Source organism: Diaporthe batatas (assembly GCF_019321695.1).
Source record: "Diaporthe batatas strain CRI 302-4 chromosome Unknown Contig00009, whole genome shotgun sequence".
NCBI classification, from domain to species: Eukaryota; Fungi; Ascomycota; class Sordariomycetes; order Diaporthales; family Diaporthaceae; genus Diaporthe; species Diaporthe batatas.
In genome coordinates, this window is record NW_025408556.1 from 883561 (window position 1) to 901172 (window position 17612).

Consider the following 17612-nt stretch of genomic DNA (forward strand, 5'->3'; position numbering starts at 1 on the left):
AGTTCAGCTGGAGAGTTTAGAAACGTACCTAAGTAGAGATATAAGATTGCAGCCATCCTTCGTGCTACAAAATTGACGATGCGTTCGTATCACCTCTTCATTAGCGCCTGAGTTCACCCACACAAACAGACCGCAAGTATTATATTTCTCTTCGCTATCTTGCCATTTACCTAGGCATTAAGCGATAATTAATTTACGATCTTGCCTCCGACATATTGTTCAAGCACAACAGACACTGCCAAAATGTCGTCCTCACAGCCGCTCTTTGCGAACATGACACAGCCCGAGATTGACGAGCGCATGAAAGAGATCCAATCAGGCTGCTATGCCTACACAGATCTTCTCGAGCCTAGCTATGGCTACATCCCATCTTTCGCCGGAGGCATCGTCCTCAGCGTCCTATTTGCCGTCCCATTTCTCTACCATACCTTCCGATCGCTCCAGCTGCGAAAGTCAACATCTATTCTATTTGCTCTGGGAGCCCTAAGTCAGTATTCTTGCTTTTGAATTTCTTGTATCATCTACTAGTATTTGCTCACATTGTCTCTGTACAGCCGAGCTGATAGGATGGGCCTCCCGGACCTGGGCCGCCAAGTGTCCATACAACAGAGATGCCTTCCTCTCGCAGATCGTCACCCTGATCATCGCCCCCGTCTTCTTCAGCGCCGCCCTCTACGTGCTCCTCGGCCAGCTCATCCACAACCTGGGCCGCTCCTCCTCCTTCCTCTCCGCTAAATGGTACACCATCATCTTCTGCACCTGCGACATCGTGTCCCTGGTCATCCAGGCCGTCGGCGGCGCGATGGCCTCGATGGCCGACACCCACGAGCAGCAGGACCGCGGCACGCACATCATGGAGGGCGGCATCGTGTTCCAGCTCGCCACCATGACCCTCTTTGGCGTGCTCCTGGGCGACTTCGCCCGGCGCATCTCGAGCGCCAGGTTCGGCCTCCGCGACGCCGTCACGCGCAACCTCAAGCTCGTCCTCGGCGCCATCTTCCTCAGCTTCGTCGTCATCTACATCCGCAGCATCTACCGGACCATCGAGCTCGCACAGGGCTGGAGGGGCCACCTCATCACCCACGAGGTGTACTTCATCGCCCTGGATGCTGCCATGATGATCATCGCCGTGGCTGTCTTTGTGCCCATTGACCCTGCTGTCATGCTGGGCGGGAAAAGGTACGCCACTGAGAAGCAGAGCCCGAGTGCTGATGCCTCGGATGCCGAGGTCGCGATGGCTGGGCCCAAGTACAATGCACGTGCCAGCTATGGTAGAGCTACGGAGCCGTACTAGATGAGACTCCTTTTCCTTTGTCCTCAAGTGCTTGTGAGACAGGATGCTTCCAAGGTTGTTACAGGTTCCGTATTGTTTCTAATGTTTCCATTTTCTGCGACGGCGTTTGGTTGGCCTGGCTTGTGATTTGGTATAGAAACTTGTCACATGAGGGAGTCAATTATGAGATAGTATAGATACCTAGATGGTTGGTGATTGGTGTGCTTTAGGAATCCGCCTGAGGAATCGCTTGTCGCTTTTAAACAGAACAAAGAAAACACCACAGTTGTAATTATCGTTACAAGTTACATGCACTGCTTCAAAAGGCACTACCGGCAAAGGTTGCTCTAAAGTTTCTTGACGATACAAGCTCAAGGATTGACTCCGTCCAGTGCTCAAGTGCTCGCCTAGTAATTACACCCCAGAACATTTCCACGCCGTCGTGAGATAGGATCTTGACGCGCACACACAAAATCCGTCTTGGGAAACTACCGACCTAGGGATAATGACGTTCAGTGAAGCCGCTTCTGGAATCGAATTCGGTCGCTATCGCCAACCAACTGCGAAGGCCCAATGACACAGCTCCCCAAAGAAGAAAGTGTCTGCTGACCGATGACTGACAGCCTCCACAGTTAATTAAAAGACAACACTAAGCCCACCCCGCTCCTTGCGTATGATCTGCCGTGGTGTTCCCAATGAAGCATAAGCCTTGATCACGGAGCTGAGGCCATCTAACGCGAGATGCACGCAAATGAGGCCCGAAAGTGCTGGGTTGGGAGTTCATCCACTTAAAACATTGAGTCGTGGTTCCCGTATGCTTGTGTAGCAATTAGACCAAGTTGGGCGTCGCGTGAGGGGATAGCGATATGAGGTCCAGGTTGGCGCGAGCAAAGTCGGAGTTTTGTTTTCTGGTTCTACGCGGGCCTGCCAAGAAGTTGGTCTGCCATTTTAGGAAGAAATATATTAGACAAGTCATCTCTCCGTTGACAACTCCGCTTCTCCATCTGGCACTCTCGGCCACTGTTGCATAATATAACAACCACGGATCTACACTTATGGGGGGGTTGGCACGCGTGTACAGCGGAACAACCCCGGCAACAAATTCACCCGGATATGACCAAAATAGACGATGTTGAGATTGACAAACCATCACAATGGTATGACTGATATAAATCAGCAGCTGTCTGAATAGACAGACCAAGTCTCCCAGGGGTTGCTGATGCTCCATGCTCTCTGAACGCATACAGCTGATACAATACCTACTTGCTGAGGACTGCAACCGACACCATGATATTTCCACCAACTATTCTTGTGGCCTTTGCTGCCAGTTTGGGACAGCTAGTCTCAGCACATCCCGAAGAGCTGTACGACAAGAGGGCGGAAATAGAGGCGGTCGCGAGGCACCACATCGTCGCCGAGGTCAACTCACGAGCCCTGCAAGCATGCGCGGACCAGCCCAAGGTGAAGGCACGCAGGGCAGCGGCCGTTGCTCGGCGAGCCGCCACCTTTGAGAGGCTCCGCCAGGAAATAGGGCTGGCTGATGGCAAGTAGCCAGAACCCTCGCCGTGGTCTCTCCAGGAGCACTTGAGGCTGACAGAACCTGTCGCAGCCCCTTTCTTGCATCGCCGCAGTGCTGCAGACTTTCGCAAGTGGGCTGCAGTGGACCACAACAAGACGGGTCTCGTCTCCTATAACCCTTCAACACCGGCCGAGGACATCTTCGGCGCCAACGCGTCTTGCATCCTGACTCCTGACAACGCGAATGGGCCGTACTTTGTGTCACAGGAAATCAGTAAGCTGTTTCAAGTCGTGGGCTTTGTTTTTTCTTCACCGAGAACGGGCAGGCGCGGTGTGGATTGATGTCTTTTGTCCAATCGCGAGGCTGCAGCTCACTGGGAAATTGTGTTCGAACCTGCTGCTGCACGGGGCTTGTATACATCAACCGAAAACTGACCTCTCATGCGATAGTCCGACAAAATGTCACCGAAGGCGTCGCCGGAGTGCCGATGCACCTCGAGATGCAATTCATCGACATCAACACGTGCGAGCCGGCAGACCTGCTCATCGACATCTGGTCCTGCAACACGACGGGCAAGTATAGCGGTGTCAGCGCCCGCGGGCAGGGTGGTCTCAAGACCACCTGGCTCCGGGGGGTGCAAAAGACAGATGCGGACGGCGTCGTCCGGTTCGACACGACCTTCCCGGGCCACTACGAAAACCGCGCCACGCACCACCACATCATCGCGCACGTCGGCTCGCAGGTGCTGCCCAACGGGACGTACTCGGGCGGCAAGGTGGCACACCTCTCGCAGTTCTTTTTTGACCAGGACCTGAGGGACATGATCGAGGCGCTGCCGCCGTACAACCAGAACAAGATCCGCGCGACGACGAACCTGGGCGACATGTTCACTGGGTATGCATCCTCGTCGGCATACGACCCGATGCTGAACTATGCTGTGCTGGGAAACGACGTGTCAAAGGGGCTGTTCGCGTGGCATGAGGTGGGCATCAACACGAGCTCGAACTGGGACACGTATGCGTCGCATGCTGCGATCTGGGCTGCGGGCGGAGGCCGAGACAATCCCAATTTCAATTTCACAGGCGTAGTGTTCCCTCCACCAACCAATGGTGGGATGTAGTGCGAGACGAGTTGAGCAGAGGCGGTCTGGGGCCGGGTTTCTCTTTGGTTTATTAGCTAGACTCATCAGGTTCTGAATGCGAAATTGTTACCGTGCTGATGATCAAATGTTGATGCCGACCATGCCGTTGTGAGAATGAGAGAACGCCCCATTTCATCTTGCATGCATCTGGAGGGGTGCAGATGAATGGCGCTTTGCTGGCCTGGCACAGTGACATGAGCCGGCTGCCCTTATGTAATCCAGATGGACACCTGGGCAGGGTAGCAAGGAGCAAGGGAGCACGGGCCTTTTGTTGAAGCTACGGTCGCGTCGAGCTTGGAGCTGGCGCGCTTCCAAAGTTTTCCACTTCAGCCAGCCAGCCAGCCAACCAGCCAAGCACACCAGCCTGGTCCATGCCTGCAGCAACCACTTCGAGGGGCTGTCTTGGTCTTTGTTATTGTCCAGTTTTAACCTCGACATGAACCTTTGACCCATCCTCGGACTTGTGGAAGACCCCCCCAGAGACTTGTTTCTGTGGGCGCCTCCCCTTCAGCAACCCTTCCCTTCTTCCCTCAATTCCCTCGCCGTCGCTTCGCTTGCCCGCCCTGCCAGCCATAACAACAACAACCAACACTTCGCATCATGACCCAGCTCAAGCCACGGGTGCGGCAAACCGCCCAGAACACACAATACACGTAGGGAGACAGCGCTACCCCCTAGCAAGCAGTGCGCCTAGCTGACCGCCCGCGTTCAGATACTCCCTTAATCGACGAGTTCACGATGTCAAGACATACCCCGTCCCCTCACCCCAAGGATCCACCGTCCTCCTCTACGGCCACGAGAATGGAGTTACAGTAGTCTGGCGCGGCGGTCGCCGACTGAAGCCCGCCAAACCCCAATCTGCGAAACCGGCCGGCGGCAGCAAAACAAACGGCGCTGGTGCTTCTGCTGACGATGGCGTCATGATCATCGATTCAGACGACGACGACGACACTTCTGCACCAGCTGCCTTCGTTGACAAGCCGGAGTTCGAGGAGGAGAGTGTCGAAGACGCCACTGGTTACCCAGAGGTCATCCAGTCCCTGGATCTCGCATTTGGCACAGACATCCTGCATATTGCTGTTCCACCAATTGCGCCTCGCTACCCGGGAGAGCAGCCAGGCGAAACTGACATCCTCTCCGAGACGATGGCATTTGCGGTGACGTCTGCGAGGGGCTCAGTCTCTATGGTCACTTTGCCCTTGACGCCGCCCTCGCACGAGGCCATATCAAGAGAGGACCTACGATCCAACCTACTGGCCGGCGTCGTGGGACAGGGCAAATGGGGCGAGACCCTTATCCAGCTGGGCGGCCAGAACAGGAGTCCTGACGGGATCGCCATGACATTGCTACCTCGTCGCGCGAGCAGTTCTGATCGGAGCAAATCTCCTGCTCGTCTGGGTGGCTCCGCCGCGCGTGCCATCATTGCTGTCCACGGCAAGGACGCCTCCGGCACGTTACGGCTTTGGGATGTCCCTATCAACTCTACCTCGGACGGCCCTCCCATCGAACCGTTTCAGACCGAATACCTACCGAGCCCCTTGTCACACGTCGCATTCAATCCCCTTCACTCGAGCCAACTACTTACTGTCGCATCTCCACACGCGGTCCGCGTCTATGACTATTCCATCCCTTCAATCCCCCAGGATGACATTTCCGAAGGCCCTTGGCCATCTCACGGGTCGTGGCTGCTGTCTCTATACCCGCCTTTTGCCCGTGCAACCACTTCGCCGTGCTCGAGAAAACCCATCGTCGGCGCCCAATGGATATCACACGGCAGGGCAATCTTGGTCCTCCTGGCGGACGGGCAGTGGGGAATATGGGATGTGGAGGGCGCTGGGCCTCTTGGTAATGACGCAGGAGGGTCAATGTTCTCAAAACAAAACACGGGCATTCGAGGAGCCGCTCTCACCGCTTTCTGTGCTTCAGGACACCTCGAGGGTACAAGCCCCTTGCGTAACCCCGGTTCGCAAAAATCTTCATTTGGGGCTAACGATTTCAACTCGGTTGGACGCCGTGACTCCCTCGTGTCGATGATGAATGGTGGACCGGAGAGACTGGCTGCCGTCAAAGGCGGAGTCGAAGTCGTGCAGCTGCCAAGCTCTAGGGGATCGGTACACACGGAGGAGAGCGCCGTCTTGTGGATGGGTGGAACTGATAATATCGTTTGTGTCATCCCCGTCGTCGCCAAATTCTGGGATGCCCAAGTCCGACGAAGTGCAGGTGGCGGCGTCAATCTTTTCAGCGGAGCGCAGCCCTCGCGCATGGTCCGCCTGCTGGAGCTCAATGCTGGGTTGCTAGGTGAGCGGTGCTGTGGTGTCGCTGCGACTCCAAAACCCCAGAGGCGCCAGCCTTCCTACAACCTCGACGATTCAGAACCCCCCGCCGAGGAGAGCACAGGCCTCCCCGTCGAGGTAGTTGTGCGCGGCGAGAGCAGACTTGTCGTGGTTCACGATTTCCAAGATGTCGACACAGCACCCCTCCGGTTCCCAGCCAAGAACCTGAAGCGCCTCCTCCCTGCAAATGTAGCAGCGGAATCGCCGACCGCCATCATTGTACATCCAAATCCTGGCCGAACTCCGAAACATCTTCCAAGATTCGACCTCACCATGCGCAGCGGCCCTGGTGCTCGACCACCCTCAGCCGGCCGGTCTGCCCCTAGCTTCAACCGATCTCAAGACAACTTCGAGCCAGAACCGATCGATTATCAGCTGGAGCCCACAGAAACCCCGTCACGAGGCAACATGGGCCTAGAATTCATGGATGAGCTGGATGCAGCTGCCGACGCGGGATACGAGTTGGACGCGGAGGAGCGAGACATCGAGCAAGAGGTCATGGACCTCATGGAGTTGGACCAGCAATTAGAACAGATGGAAGATGAGAGGCTACGCGGGACAAAGCGGGTGTTCTTCGAGGAGGGTTAGAGGCTCTATGAGACGGCACACACAGAGGCCAGCGCCAACAACACAACACAGCAGCAGGAGCAACAGCGGCAGCAGCAGCAGGGAGCATCAAAGGGGAGACAAGACAGCCCGCCTAAGAGGGTCAGGACTGAAACTGAAATGCAGGACAGGCAGTCTAAATTACCAAAGGCCGATGCTGCAGATGACCCTGACCCTCGATCGCCCGGGCAAAGATACCCTGCTGTCACCGAAAAGCAGGTGTTTTTCGAGCGGTACACCGACTCGCCCGAATTTTCGCGCGTCAGGAATCCTGTGGTACACGTGCGAAATAGGAGAGAGCTCGACGATGTGATTGATCCAACATCAAAACTCGCTAACTACCAAAGCCCCATGGACCGTCGAAAGTGGGATCCAATGGACCTGAGACGAGCTGCAGCTTTTGGCGCGCAGAAGCGGGCAAATGCCGACGCAACCACCAAGAATCAACGAAAGTCCAGCACAGTGGAAGCTGAAGCCAGCAGTAACTTGAGCCTTTTTGCGGAGAATTTGGTGGATATTGACGAGGACGACGAGGACGGCGAGGCGCCAGAGGATGACACGTTTGAGTTCTTGCTGAGCTAAGACAGGAGCGAAATACGCAAGGGCTTCAGCACCGAGGCCATCTTGTTCCACTTGTACAGATACGATACCCGTGCCTGCCGTTGAAGGGCACAAGAAATGAAAAAGACTGTTGGATCCAAGGGCGCTGCCCCTTGTTCCCCCATGTGTCTCAGTGAAAGCTTCCCCATGTCTCACCACCTTCTCATTCCCTTTTTGTCACTTTTCCGCACGGCAAGGTGGAGCACAAGGCGAGACCCTTCCTTGATCCAGCTCTGTATTCCGAGCGGTATATCAAACCAATACCTCAAAAGGCCGGGTCGTGGCGTCCCCCTTCCCGGCATCGAGGTATCGACGCCCTTACCAGACGGCAGGTGGGGTGGGCTGGTGGCAATTCCGCGAATTTGACCATTTGCTCTCCCGGCCTCACTGACTCTCTCCTGTCTCGCCGCGATTTTTCAAGGTGAGATGGAAGAGAGTGCCGGGGCTGGGTGGTGGGGGCGTCGGCACATCTTTCCCTTCCTCCTTTTGGAATGTTTATTCCCACGTGAAACGCTCCCCTTTGTCAAGCATCTCAGAAGAGCTGCCCTATGAAGCCCGTGACATCGCGGAACAGTCTTGCGTTGCTTGACCCCGTTGCCATCACCAAAACTCTGACCAGCTTGTGAGCACAGCCGGCCGTAGGATTCGCGATGCCAAGCCAAATCTCGTTGGTGCCCCCACCACCGTATCACCCAGCAATGAGCCGTTGCGCTCTGTCCCCTTGTTGTTTATTTCCTTAGCATGGAGTCCCCAAAAGCTAGGGCACCGAGGAAAGCGGTTAGCAGTGCCGCGCAAACACCGTTCAGTCGGTACGGTCTAGCTATCTAGGGCGGGTCGGGCTGGCTGGTTTTATTTTGCTGCGCTGATGAGCCTGGACCAGTCAGGCCAGGCCAAGCCAGCGGCCAGCCGCATGATCGCCGTAACCATTCCCAGATGGGAAGCGAGATCTTGGTCGTACCCGGGACTTCGGCACGACATGGTTGCAACCACGAACACGACGTGGTCGGTTCTTGCGAGGGTCAGGCAGGGAAGGGCATTACGACGCCTTGCTGCTCGCTAGTCATCATCGGCATTGGATATTATCGGGATGGAGAATTCTATACTCCCCTATAAGACTAAGGACTTGTATTACCTAAAACAGAACTTGCCCCACTAATATTGCTATCGTTAAGGCAATGTGGCTTAAAGAGTACTTTGCAAAACTTCTCTTACACCTAACTATTATACCTATTAATAGGTTTAGATTACCTAGTATCTAATAATTTAAAAATTATATAATCTAATAATACTAAATAGTATAGTTAATATAAAAATATAATAATAGATATTAATTTTAAGTATTTATAATCTCTATTAAGTAATTTAAAGATTATAGGTATATTTATTAATAAAGTTAACTTTTAACTTTTTATTTAATATTTTTTATATAGAAGGAATTATAAAAGTTAAAGTTTAATAGTTAATTTATAAGGATTTTTTAATAAATAATAAGTAGAGAATATAGGCTTATAATAATAAAGTATATATAAAGTAATAAAATAATTTATAATATAATAAAAGTATTTATTAAATATAATATAGGTTAATATTTATAAAATATTTATTTTATTTATTTTAATAATTTAAATTATAAAATAAATAATAATTAAAATAATAATAAATAATAATAGTTTTATATTAATTAATACTATATAATAAGTATAATATATATTAATATTTTTAAATACTACCTTTATTTATTTTTATATATTTATTTTATTAAATAAATATTAAATAAAATATAAGTTAATAATATTAATTATTATTAATAATTTAAATATAAGTAAAAATCTTTAAAAGTTTTTATAATATAAAAATATTTTATTAAAAATATTTACTTAAGTTAGAAATTAAATTTAAAACTTTTCTTTTTTATTTTTAATACTTTTAATAGTTTTAACTTTTAAAAATTACTTTATTTATAAAGAGTTTAAATAAATATTTAAAATAAAAATAAATAAAGTAAAGTATATTATTAATTATATTATTTTAACTTATTATTAATAATATTAAAAATATTAATTTAAATATAAATTATTATTAATATTAATATTATTATTAATATTAATATTATTATTATTATTATATAAAATATATTATAAATTATAAATTATATATAATATTAATTTATTAAAATATATTAATTATAATTTTATTATTTTTATTATAAAAAATTAAAATAAATATAATAAATAATATATTTATTTTAGTATTTTTATAATAATTATATATAATTACTAACTAATAATATTTTATAGTAAATTATACCTTTATTTTACCTTATATTATATATTATATTTAATATTAATAAAAGAGTAAAATTATAAATTATTTTATAATTAGTTATTATAATTAAAAGTAGTAATATTTATAGAAAAATATAAGCTAGGTTATAGAGTTATAATAAATAAATAGGAGGCAGCTATATATATTAAGGTTAAAGTTGTAATTATAATTATAGTATAGTTTAATTTAAAAGTAATAATATTATTATAAATATTATAATAGGGTATATATTAATTTAATAAATAATATTATAATAGCTATATATAGATAATTATAATAAAGGTAATTATAACTACCTAATTATAACTTTAAATATTTATTATATATATTTTATCTATATTTTTACTTATACTTTTAATTATTTTATCTATATTTTTATAAATTATTAAAGTTATTACTTAAAATTTAATATTTATTTAATAAATTTATTAATTTTATATTTTTAATTAATTTATTATATAATAAATTATATTTTATATTTATAAACTTATTAAAAGTTATTATTTATACCTATAAAGTTTAAAATTAGGTTTTAGCTACTATATATTATATTTATATACTTTTCTATTTAGTATTATGTATAAATTAAGTATATAATAGCTTTTATATTTTATTATAATAATAGATTATTAAGTTAAATTAATTAATATATATAGAAATAATTAAGGTAAAGATATTATTATTATAAGAGGTATAAATTAGTAAATATATATTATAATAAAATAGCCTTAATTAATAGATTTAATATAATAAATTATATATTTATTTTATAAATTAAATAGGATAAAAATAACTTATATTTTTATTTTTAAGCATTTCTAATATTATATAATAATATAATAGACTATATTATTTAAAAACCTTTTAATATAAATAATTATTTTAACTTTATTACTTTTATTTTAATTATAAGTTTATATTATATATTAAGAATTTTAATATTTAATATAAAACTAAATATTAAATATAATTAAAAATAATATTTTAATAAATTTACTATAAAATTTAGTTTTATTATATATAACTTTTAAAATATATATATTTTATTATTATTTAAATATTTTATATATTATATTATAAAACCTAATAAGATTAATAAAATAGTTTTAAAAGTACTTTTTAAGGGCTATATATATACTCTTTACCTTAAAAGTTATATAAAACCCTAATTATACAACTTATTTATTACCTATTTATAAAACTTATATATATATAGGAAATATATAATATAAAAATATTTTAGGATAGTATTTTACTTTTAAATTTATAATATATTATATATTAAATTAATTTTAAATTTCTTTTAACTTTATATAATAAAAGTTTTATTAGGTATAGAGGATTTTATTTATATTATTTATTTATATATATTTAAAAGGTAGATTAATTCTTATAAAGGTTAAAAGCTTAAGGCTATCCTTTATATTTATAAAATAAATAGCCTTATTATTAGTATTAAAAGATATAATACTATACTACCTACTTAGTAATTTTTATAATAATAGTTTAATTAACTTTATTAAGTATAATATATTCTTAATTAAAAGAAATAACTATTCTTAATAATAGATTAACTATATTTAAAATACTATTACCTTTTTATTATTATTTTTATTAAGTTATATCTTATTAAAAGATTTAAACTACTTCTTTTAATATTATAAATAATATTTTTATAATATACTAATAATAAAGCTATTATATTATTACTATATTCCTTTTATATATATTATTAAAAATATATTTTAAATACCTTATTAAAGTTACTTAATATAATATATAGTAAGCTAATATCCTATACTTTTATAATTATAAAAGTTTATTAAAACCTATTAAAAGTTTTTATTTACTATTAACTAAATAAAATATTATATTAAAATTTATATTTATTAATATAATATTATTAATTTAATAAAAAGTATATTAAAATAGTTAACCTTATAGGTATTATTAAAAATAATATTTTAAGTTAACCTTTATTACTTAAAATATTAATTATATATTTAAAATATATATATTAATAGTAAGTTAATATTATTAAGTATTTTATAGTTAATTTTAATAATTATTTTTATTTTTTATTATTTTTATAGCTTAATAAAAATAACTAAATTATAATATAATTATTATAATATATATTTTTAAATATTTTAAGAATATATATAATATTATTTATAATATATAACCTTTAAATCTTACCTTAAATTATTATAATAATATTATAACATATAAACTTTTATATTAAAGTAAAGTATAAAATTTATTTAATAATATTAAGTATATAGAATAATTAATAATTATATAAAAGGTTTATTATAATTTTTTATTTAAAGTATAGCTATAATAAATATTATTAACTACTTTAAGTTATTATAACCTATTACTACCCTCACTTATAGTTATAAGTTATTTACAACTATAAGTTTATATATTAACGCATTATTATTATTTTTATTTTTTTATACTATAAATATAATATAAAGATTACTTTTTAATCTATTTTTATTTTTATATCTAACCTTTTTAATTTTAAATCTAGATTTATATATTTAATTAATAATATAGTCCTTAAGGTCTTTTATAAATTATATATAATTATTTTAATAAAGTTAGTAATTATTAAAAGAGTAGTACAATTCCTTTTATTTTATTTAAAATATAAATTATTTATAAAAGACTAATAAAACCTTTAATATAATAATTATTAAATATATTAAATTATTAGTTTATTAATACTACTAATATAATAGTAAAAGCTAAATAAAAATATATATAATATATATTAATTAATAGCTATAATAGTTTTTAATATATTATATTTATTAATATAATATAAGGTAGATTATTAATTTATATTTTACTTAATATCTATTTAATAAAATAAATATATAAAAATAAATAAGAATAATATTTTATATATTAATTTATACTATTTTATTAATAAATTACTAAGTATTAAAATTTAAACTATATTTATATAATAAATATAATTACTATTATTATATTTAATAGCTTTAATTTTTATATACTCTATAAATAAAATATTATAATAATTACTATTTACTATAAAATAATAAAGTAAAATAAAACCCTTTTTTAAATTTTATAAAAGTTTATAAAAGAAAGTATATATATATATAAAATTACTAAATTATTATACTTTATTTTAAACTATTACCCCTATTATACTATTATAAATATTATATCTCTTTTATTTATTACTTTTACCATTTTTTAATTTTTAATAATATATTATAATATTTATAATTACTATAAGCTATAAAATATTATATTTTTATATTTACATATAATACTATTTTATTAAATATTATTATAAAAGTATAAACCCCTAATAATATTAAAGTAGTATATATTATAAAAATATTAACTTAGCTTTATTAGCTTAAAATAATATAAACCCTATAAATACTAAAATGTATTTATAAACTTTTATTTTAGTCTTAATTTTTTCTAATAATATATAATTTTATATAATTATAAATACTTTAACCTTTTAAAATTAGCAATAATTCTTTAAATAAAGGGTTCTTTAACTTATATAGACTTTAAAATTAATATAAATAATATAGTATTATAGATAGTAAGGATTATTTATAAACTAGGCACCTATATTTAGCCCTCTTCTCTACTATAAGAGCTTTATAATATTCATTTATATTTATACTAAAGTACTATATTAATAAAATATACTTAATTAACTTAGAATTACCTAACTTAAAGGTTACCCCTACTAATATAATTATATATAAGCTTTAATAACCCTTATTATTATTTATATATATATTAAAATTACTATTTTTAATAAAAAGCCCTTATTATTAATATTTTTAGTCTTATCTTTATTTATTATAAAAATATTAAAAATATTAGACTTAAAATTAAAAGTAGAAGAGTTCTATTATAGTTTAAAGATTAAAGGCGGCTATATAGTATTTTAAGTAAATTATAATATATTATACATATATAAGTTACTATTATATATATAATTTATATAAATATTATTAAGTAGAGCTATAATTTTAAATTTATTAACTTAATATAAATTTAAATAATAACTAACTTAATTATTATATTTACCTAAATATTACCTATATAATATAAGGGCTATATAAATACTAACTATTTATATAAATAGAGCAATTATATTATTATTTTAATAAGAAATATTATTACTTAATTACTAGCCTTAGAATTACATATTTTATTTAAAGTTTATTATAAAGTAATAAATAACTAATAAATTAAACTATAAAGATAGTTAATATAGGTTTATAAGTAATATAATAGAGATAGGAAGGTAATAATTTTACTAGTTATATAACTTTGCAATTTATTAAGTATAAAGTGCCTAAAAAGGTTACTATTAACTTAAAGTAAACTACTTATATAGCTTTTTAGGCAAACTTAGCAATAATTATAACCCTTAATTTTATATTAATAATATTTATAAAATTAATATTTATTTTAAAAATAACTATAAAAATTTATATAATAGTTTTTTATATATAATAAATAAAGTAATTTATATAAAGGGAAGGTAATAGTTTTAATATTAATAGTAAGAAAGGATATAAAAAAGCTATTTTTAACTTAAATAAAAACCTATAAGTTATTAATTATATTTATAATATAATAATAAATATATACTTATACTTAAAAGGTAAAAAAATAAATAATATTAATAAATAGTATTATAATATTATATTTTTAATAAAGTTAAAATTTTACTAAACTATATATATATAAAATATTTATTAATTTATAATTATTTAATAAAATAAATATAGCTAATTATAATATCTACCTATTAAAATAATTATAAAGTATAAAAGCTTTATATATATTACTTTACAACTAAACCTATAAGCTTTATATACTAATAACCTACTTTATAATAATTTTTATAATATAAAAATAATATTAATAAAAAAAGCTTAATTATTACTATTAGAATATATATAACTTACCTACTATTAATACTTTATATAGTTGTTATATAGATACTAGTAAAGAGGGCTAGGAGAGGGGCTAGTATACCATAACACCACCATATTTTATATACATATATTTTTAGTTTACTATACTTATACGCGCTTTACCTACAAACAATAGCGATTACCAAGTAAGAAAAGTCTCATAATATACCTTACAATTTTAAGCCTTAGTGGTAGTAGTGTAGGTGGGACTAACTACACTAAATAAGGCAATACAAGTTCTCAGTCTTATAGGGGAGTGCAGAATTCTCTATCCTGGGATATTATGTTGAAGGCGACACGCCAGGGTAAGTTAAGGTCTATCATGGGATATGGCAGAAGTGCATTCCTTAATAAGCGCGCGTGTGGATGTCATGAAGCCGTTGACCCGCCCAGCCTGCGGCCGAGCCACCACGGGCCGCGAGCTATTCTTGAAGAACGAGAGCCCAGCCGGGTAAGACGGGAGCTACAATCGGGCTGGAAGGAACATGGCTACTCCAGCGTGAATGAGTGACAATGTCCAGAGCTAGCCGGGGAGCATCCATCTCCCAGGACATCTTCGAGGGCGAGAGAGGATGGATGGGTCCCTGGCGCAGGACTGGACGGCCAAAACCACATGATAACGGATGACCCCTTGCAGCGTGCAGCACCAACTGCTCATTCGATTCCCGTTTTGCTTACCCTGGAAAAGCCCCCGACATGAGCTCGGGGGCCACCATCCTCTTTCCCTTATTATTACTGCCTGTCTGTAAAAGTGATCATATTTCTTTTCTGCTGCCAAGCTAGGGCTCCCTCGTCGCGTCCCCTGCCGCTCTGTGGCACAGCCCCCATGACACAGAGCCGTCATTCCTTTCCTCATTGCCCTCGACCCACAGGTCCCGACTGATTGTTGCGGTGACACTTCGAAGACGGCTGTTTGAGGTTCTACACTTCTGCCTGTCCTTCCTGATAAGCTTCACAGCTCTGATGGTCCAAGTTGTCTGGGTATCGAAGAGAGCCCCACGATAACGCGCGCCAACATCAGATCTGGATCACATCCTTGCCATTCTCTTCGCTGGCAAACCAACTGCTGTCCTCCCTTATCCTCGGCTAGCGGACACGCAGCGGATCCCAGACTTTGATTACGCGCTTCCTAACCCATGCGACCTGGTGGTAGACGATGGCAATTGGAAAGGAGGGCAACGTCAAATGGGTCGATGTGAGTATACCGCCACCCTATTTTCACTGTGTTTTCTTTCAAGATGGGAGTGAAATACCCTCAAGGGCTTCCTTCGTGTTGTTCCAAGCCTAGGGTCCACCGCTCCCAAGGCGTGCAAGAAGATGAAGTCATCACACAGCACAGTCGAGAGATAGCAAACGCTTGGAGATTGTGTGTGACCATGGCCATGGCCAGGCATCAGCTTTGAAATCCATGCAGTCGGCCATGTCTCACTCCAGAACGGAACCTCGTTAAATCACCACACCTCACAGGGCCTCCGCGGCATCGCCTCCGCCCTCGTGGTGATGACCCACCTCGCCCGCGCCTGGGACGGCGAGCTCTTCGGCGCGACGTCAGCAGAGGGCGCGCCGCCGCGGCTCATGCAGCTCCCCTACCTGCGCATCCTGATCCAGGGCCGCATCGGCGTGACCATCTTCGCCTTCGTGACGGGCTACGTGTGCGCGCTCAAGCCCATCCGGCTGTGCCGCCAGGGCAACCAGGAGGCCGCCTTCGTGTCCATCAGCAAGTCGGCCCTGCGGCGCATCCCCCGCCTCGTGCTGCCCGCCGCCGCCGCCACCGCCGTGTCGTGGCTCATGGCCGAGTTCGGGCTGTACGCCGTCGCCAAGCACCAGGACAGCTGGTGGATCGACGTCCAGAGCCCCAACAGGATCGCGTACCTGGGCGAGGCCCTGGCGAACCTGGTCTACTGCATCGTGACGACGTGGACGAGGTCGGGGAACGATTATGACAACAGCCAGTGGACGCTGTTGCCGTTGCTCAAGGGGAGCATGTGGGTTTACTCGTTCATGGTGGCCACGGCGTACGTGAAGCCGCGGTATCGGATCATGGCGAGCTTTGGGTTCTGGGTCTACTTCTACTGTGCTAGCGACTGTGAGTTCTTGATGATCCCTAGACGTTCGTTCGTTCGTTCGTCCTCATGTGTGGGCTGGAACTGACATGGCCTCGCCGCCCCCAGCCGCCTTCGGCATGCAGTTCTTCTGGGGCGCCTTCATCGCCGACCTGCAAAACCACCCATCAACAACGCAGTTCATATCCGACCGCGCCCGCCTCAGCAAGATCCTCTCGGCCGCCCTCGTCTTCGCCGGCCTCACGTTCGCCTCCTTCCCCGAGGGCCACGCCGAGTGGATGACGTGGTCGCGCATCCTCCTCGACTTCATGCGGCCCATCCTGCCCGAGAACCCCGACTTCCCCCGCTTCGCGAGCGGCATCGGCCTCGAGCTCATCAGCCTGGGCGTCCTGCTCAGCCCGCCGCTGCAGAGGCTCCTCAGCGGGAGGTACCTGCTGTTCCTCGGCAGGATGAGCTTCGCCGTGTACCTGCTGCACGGCCCGCTCATGAAGACCACGCTGGTGTGGATGCTCTACGGCGTGCAGGCGCCGCCGGACCACGAGAACGACAAGGGCGAGATGGAGATCACGCGGCTCAAGTTCCCCGGGGACCTGGCCCTCATCCTGTGGCAGTTCATCTGGCTGCCCATGCTGTACTTTATCGCGAACCTCTGGACGGCGCATGTGGATCCGTGGTGTGAGAGGATGACCAACAGGCTTGTTGACTACGTGACGCTGGACGCGTCGGAGAAGCCTTCGGTGCTGCCTGGGAAATAA

General features: G+C 40.2%; 4 protein-coding genes across 4 annotated transcripts; all 4 read left to right on the forward strand.

Annotated features, from left to right (window-relative positions):
- Positions 1-94: 94 nt before the first annotated feature.
- On the forward strand, positions 95-1565 carry KVR01_008289 (uncharacterized protein). The gene is made up of 2 exons (XM_044784026.1): positions 95-487; positions 555-1565. The coding sequence occupies exons 1-2, from the start codon at positions 244-246 to the stop codon at positions 1292-1294; spliced, it is 984 nt and encodes a 327-aa protein (XP_044643267.1). The 5' UTR covers positions 95-243; the 3' UTR covers positions 1295-1565.
- A 995-nt stretch (positions 1566-2560) lies between these two features.
- KVR01_008186 (uncharacterized protein) lies at positions 2561-3912 on the forward strand (the record flags this gene model as incomplete). The annotated part of the gene is made up of 3 exons (XM_044793560.1): positions 2561-2792; positions 2883-3065; positions 3242-3912. 3 exons carry the CDS (start codon positions 2561-2563, stop codon positions 3910-3912), a joined length of 1086 nt encoding a protein of 361 aa, XP_044643164.1.
- Positions 3913-4270: 358 nt separating this feature from the next.
- Positions 4271-8611, forward strand: KVR01_008346 (uncharacterized protein). The gene is made up of 2 exons (XM_044791335.1): positions 4271-4586; positions 4646-8611. Exons 1-2 carry the CDS (start codon positions 4534-4536, stop codon positions 6852-6854), a joined length of 2262 nt encoding a protein of 753 aa, XP_044643324.1. The 5' UTR covers positions 4271-4533; the 3' UTR covers positions 6855-8611.
- A 7339-nt stretch (positions 8612-15950) lies between these two features.
- On the forward strand, positions 15951-17612 carry KVR01_008366 (uncharacterized protein; the record flags this gene model as incomplete). The annotated part of the gene is made up of 3 exons (XM_044790547.1): positions 15951-15989; positions 16262-16880; positions 16966-17612. 3 exons carry the CDS (start codon positions 15951-15953, stop codon positions 17610-17612), a joined length of 1305 nt encoding a protein of 434 aa, XP_044643344.1.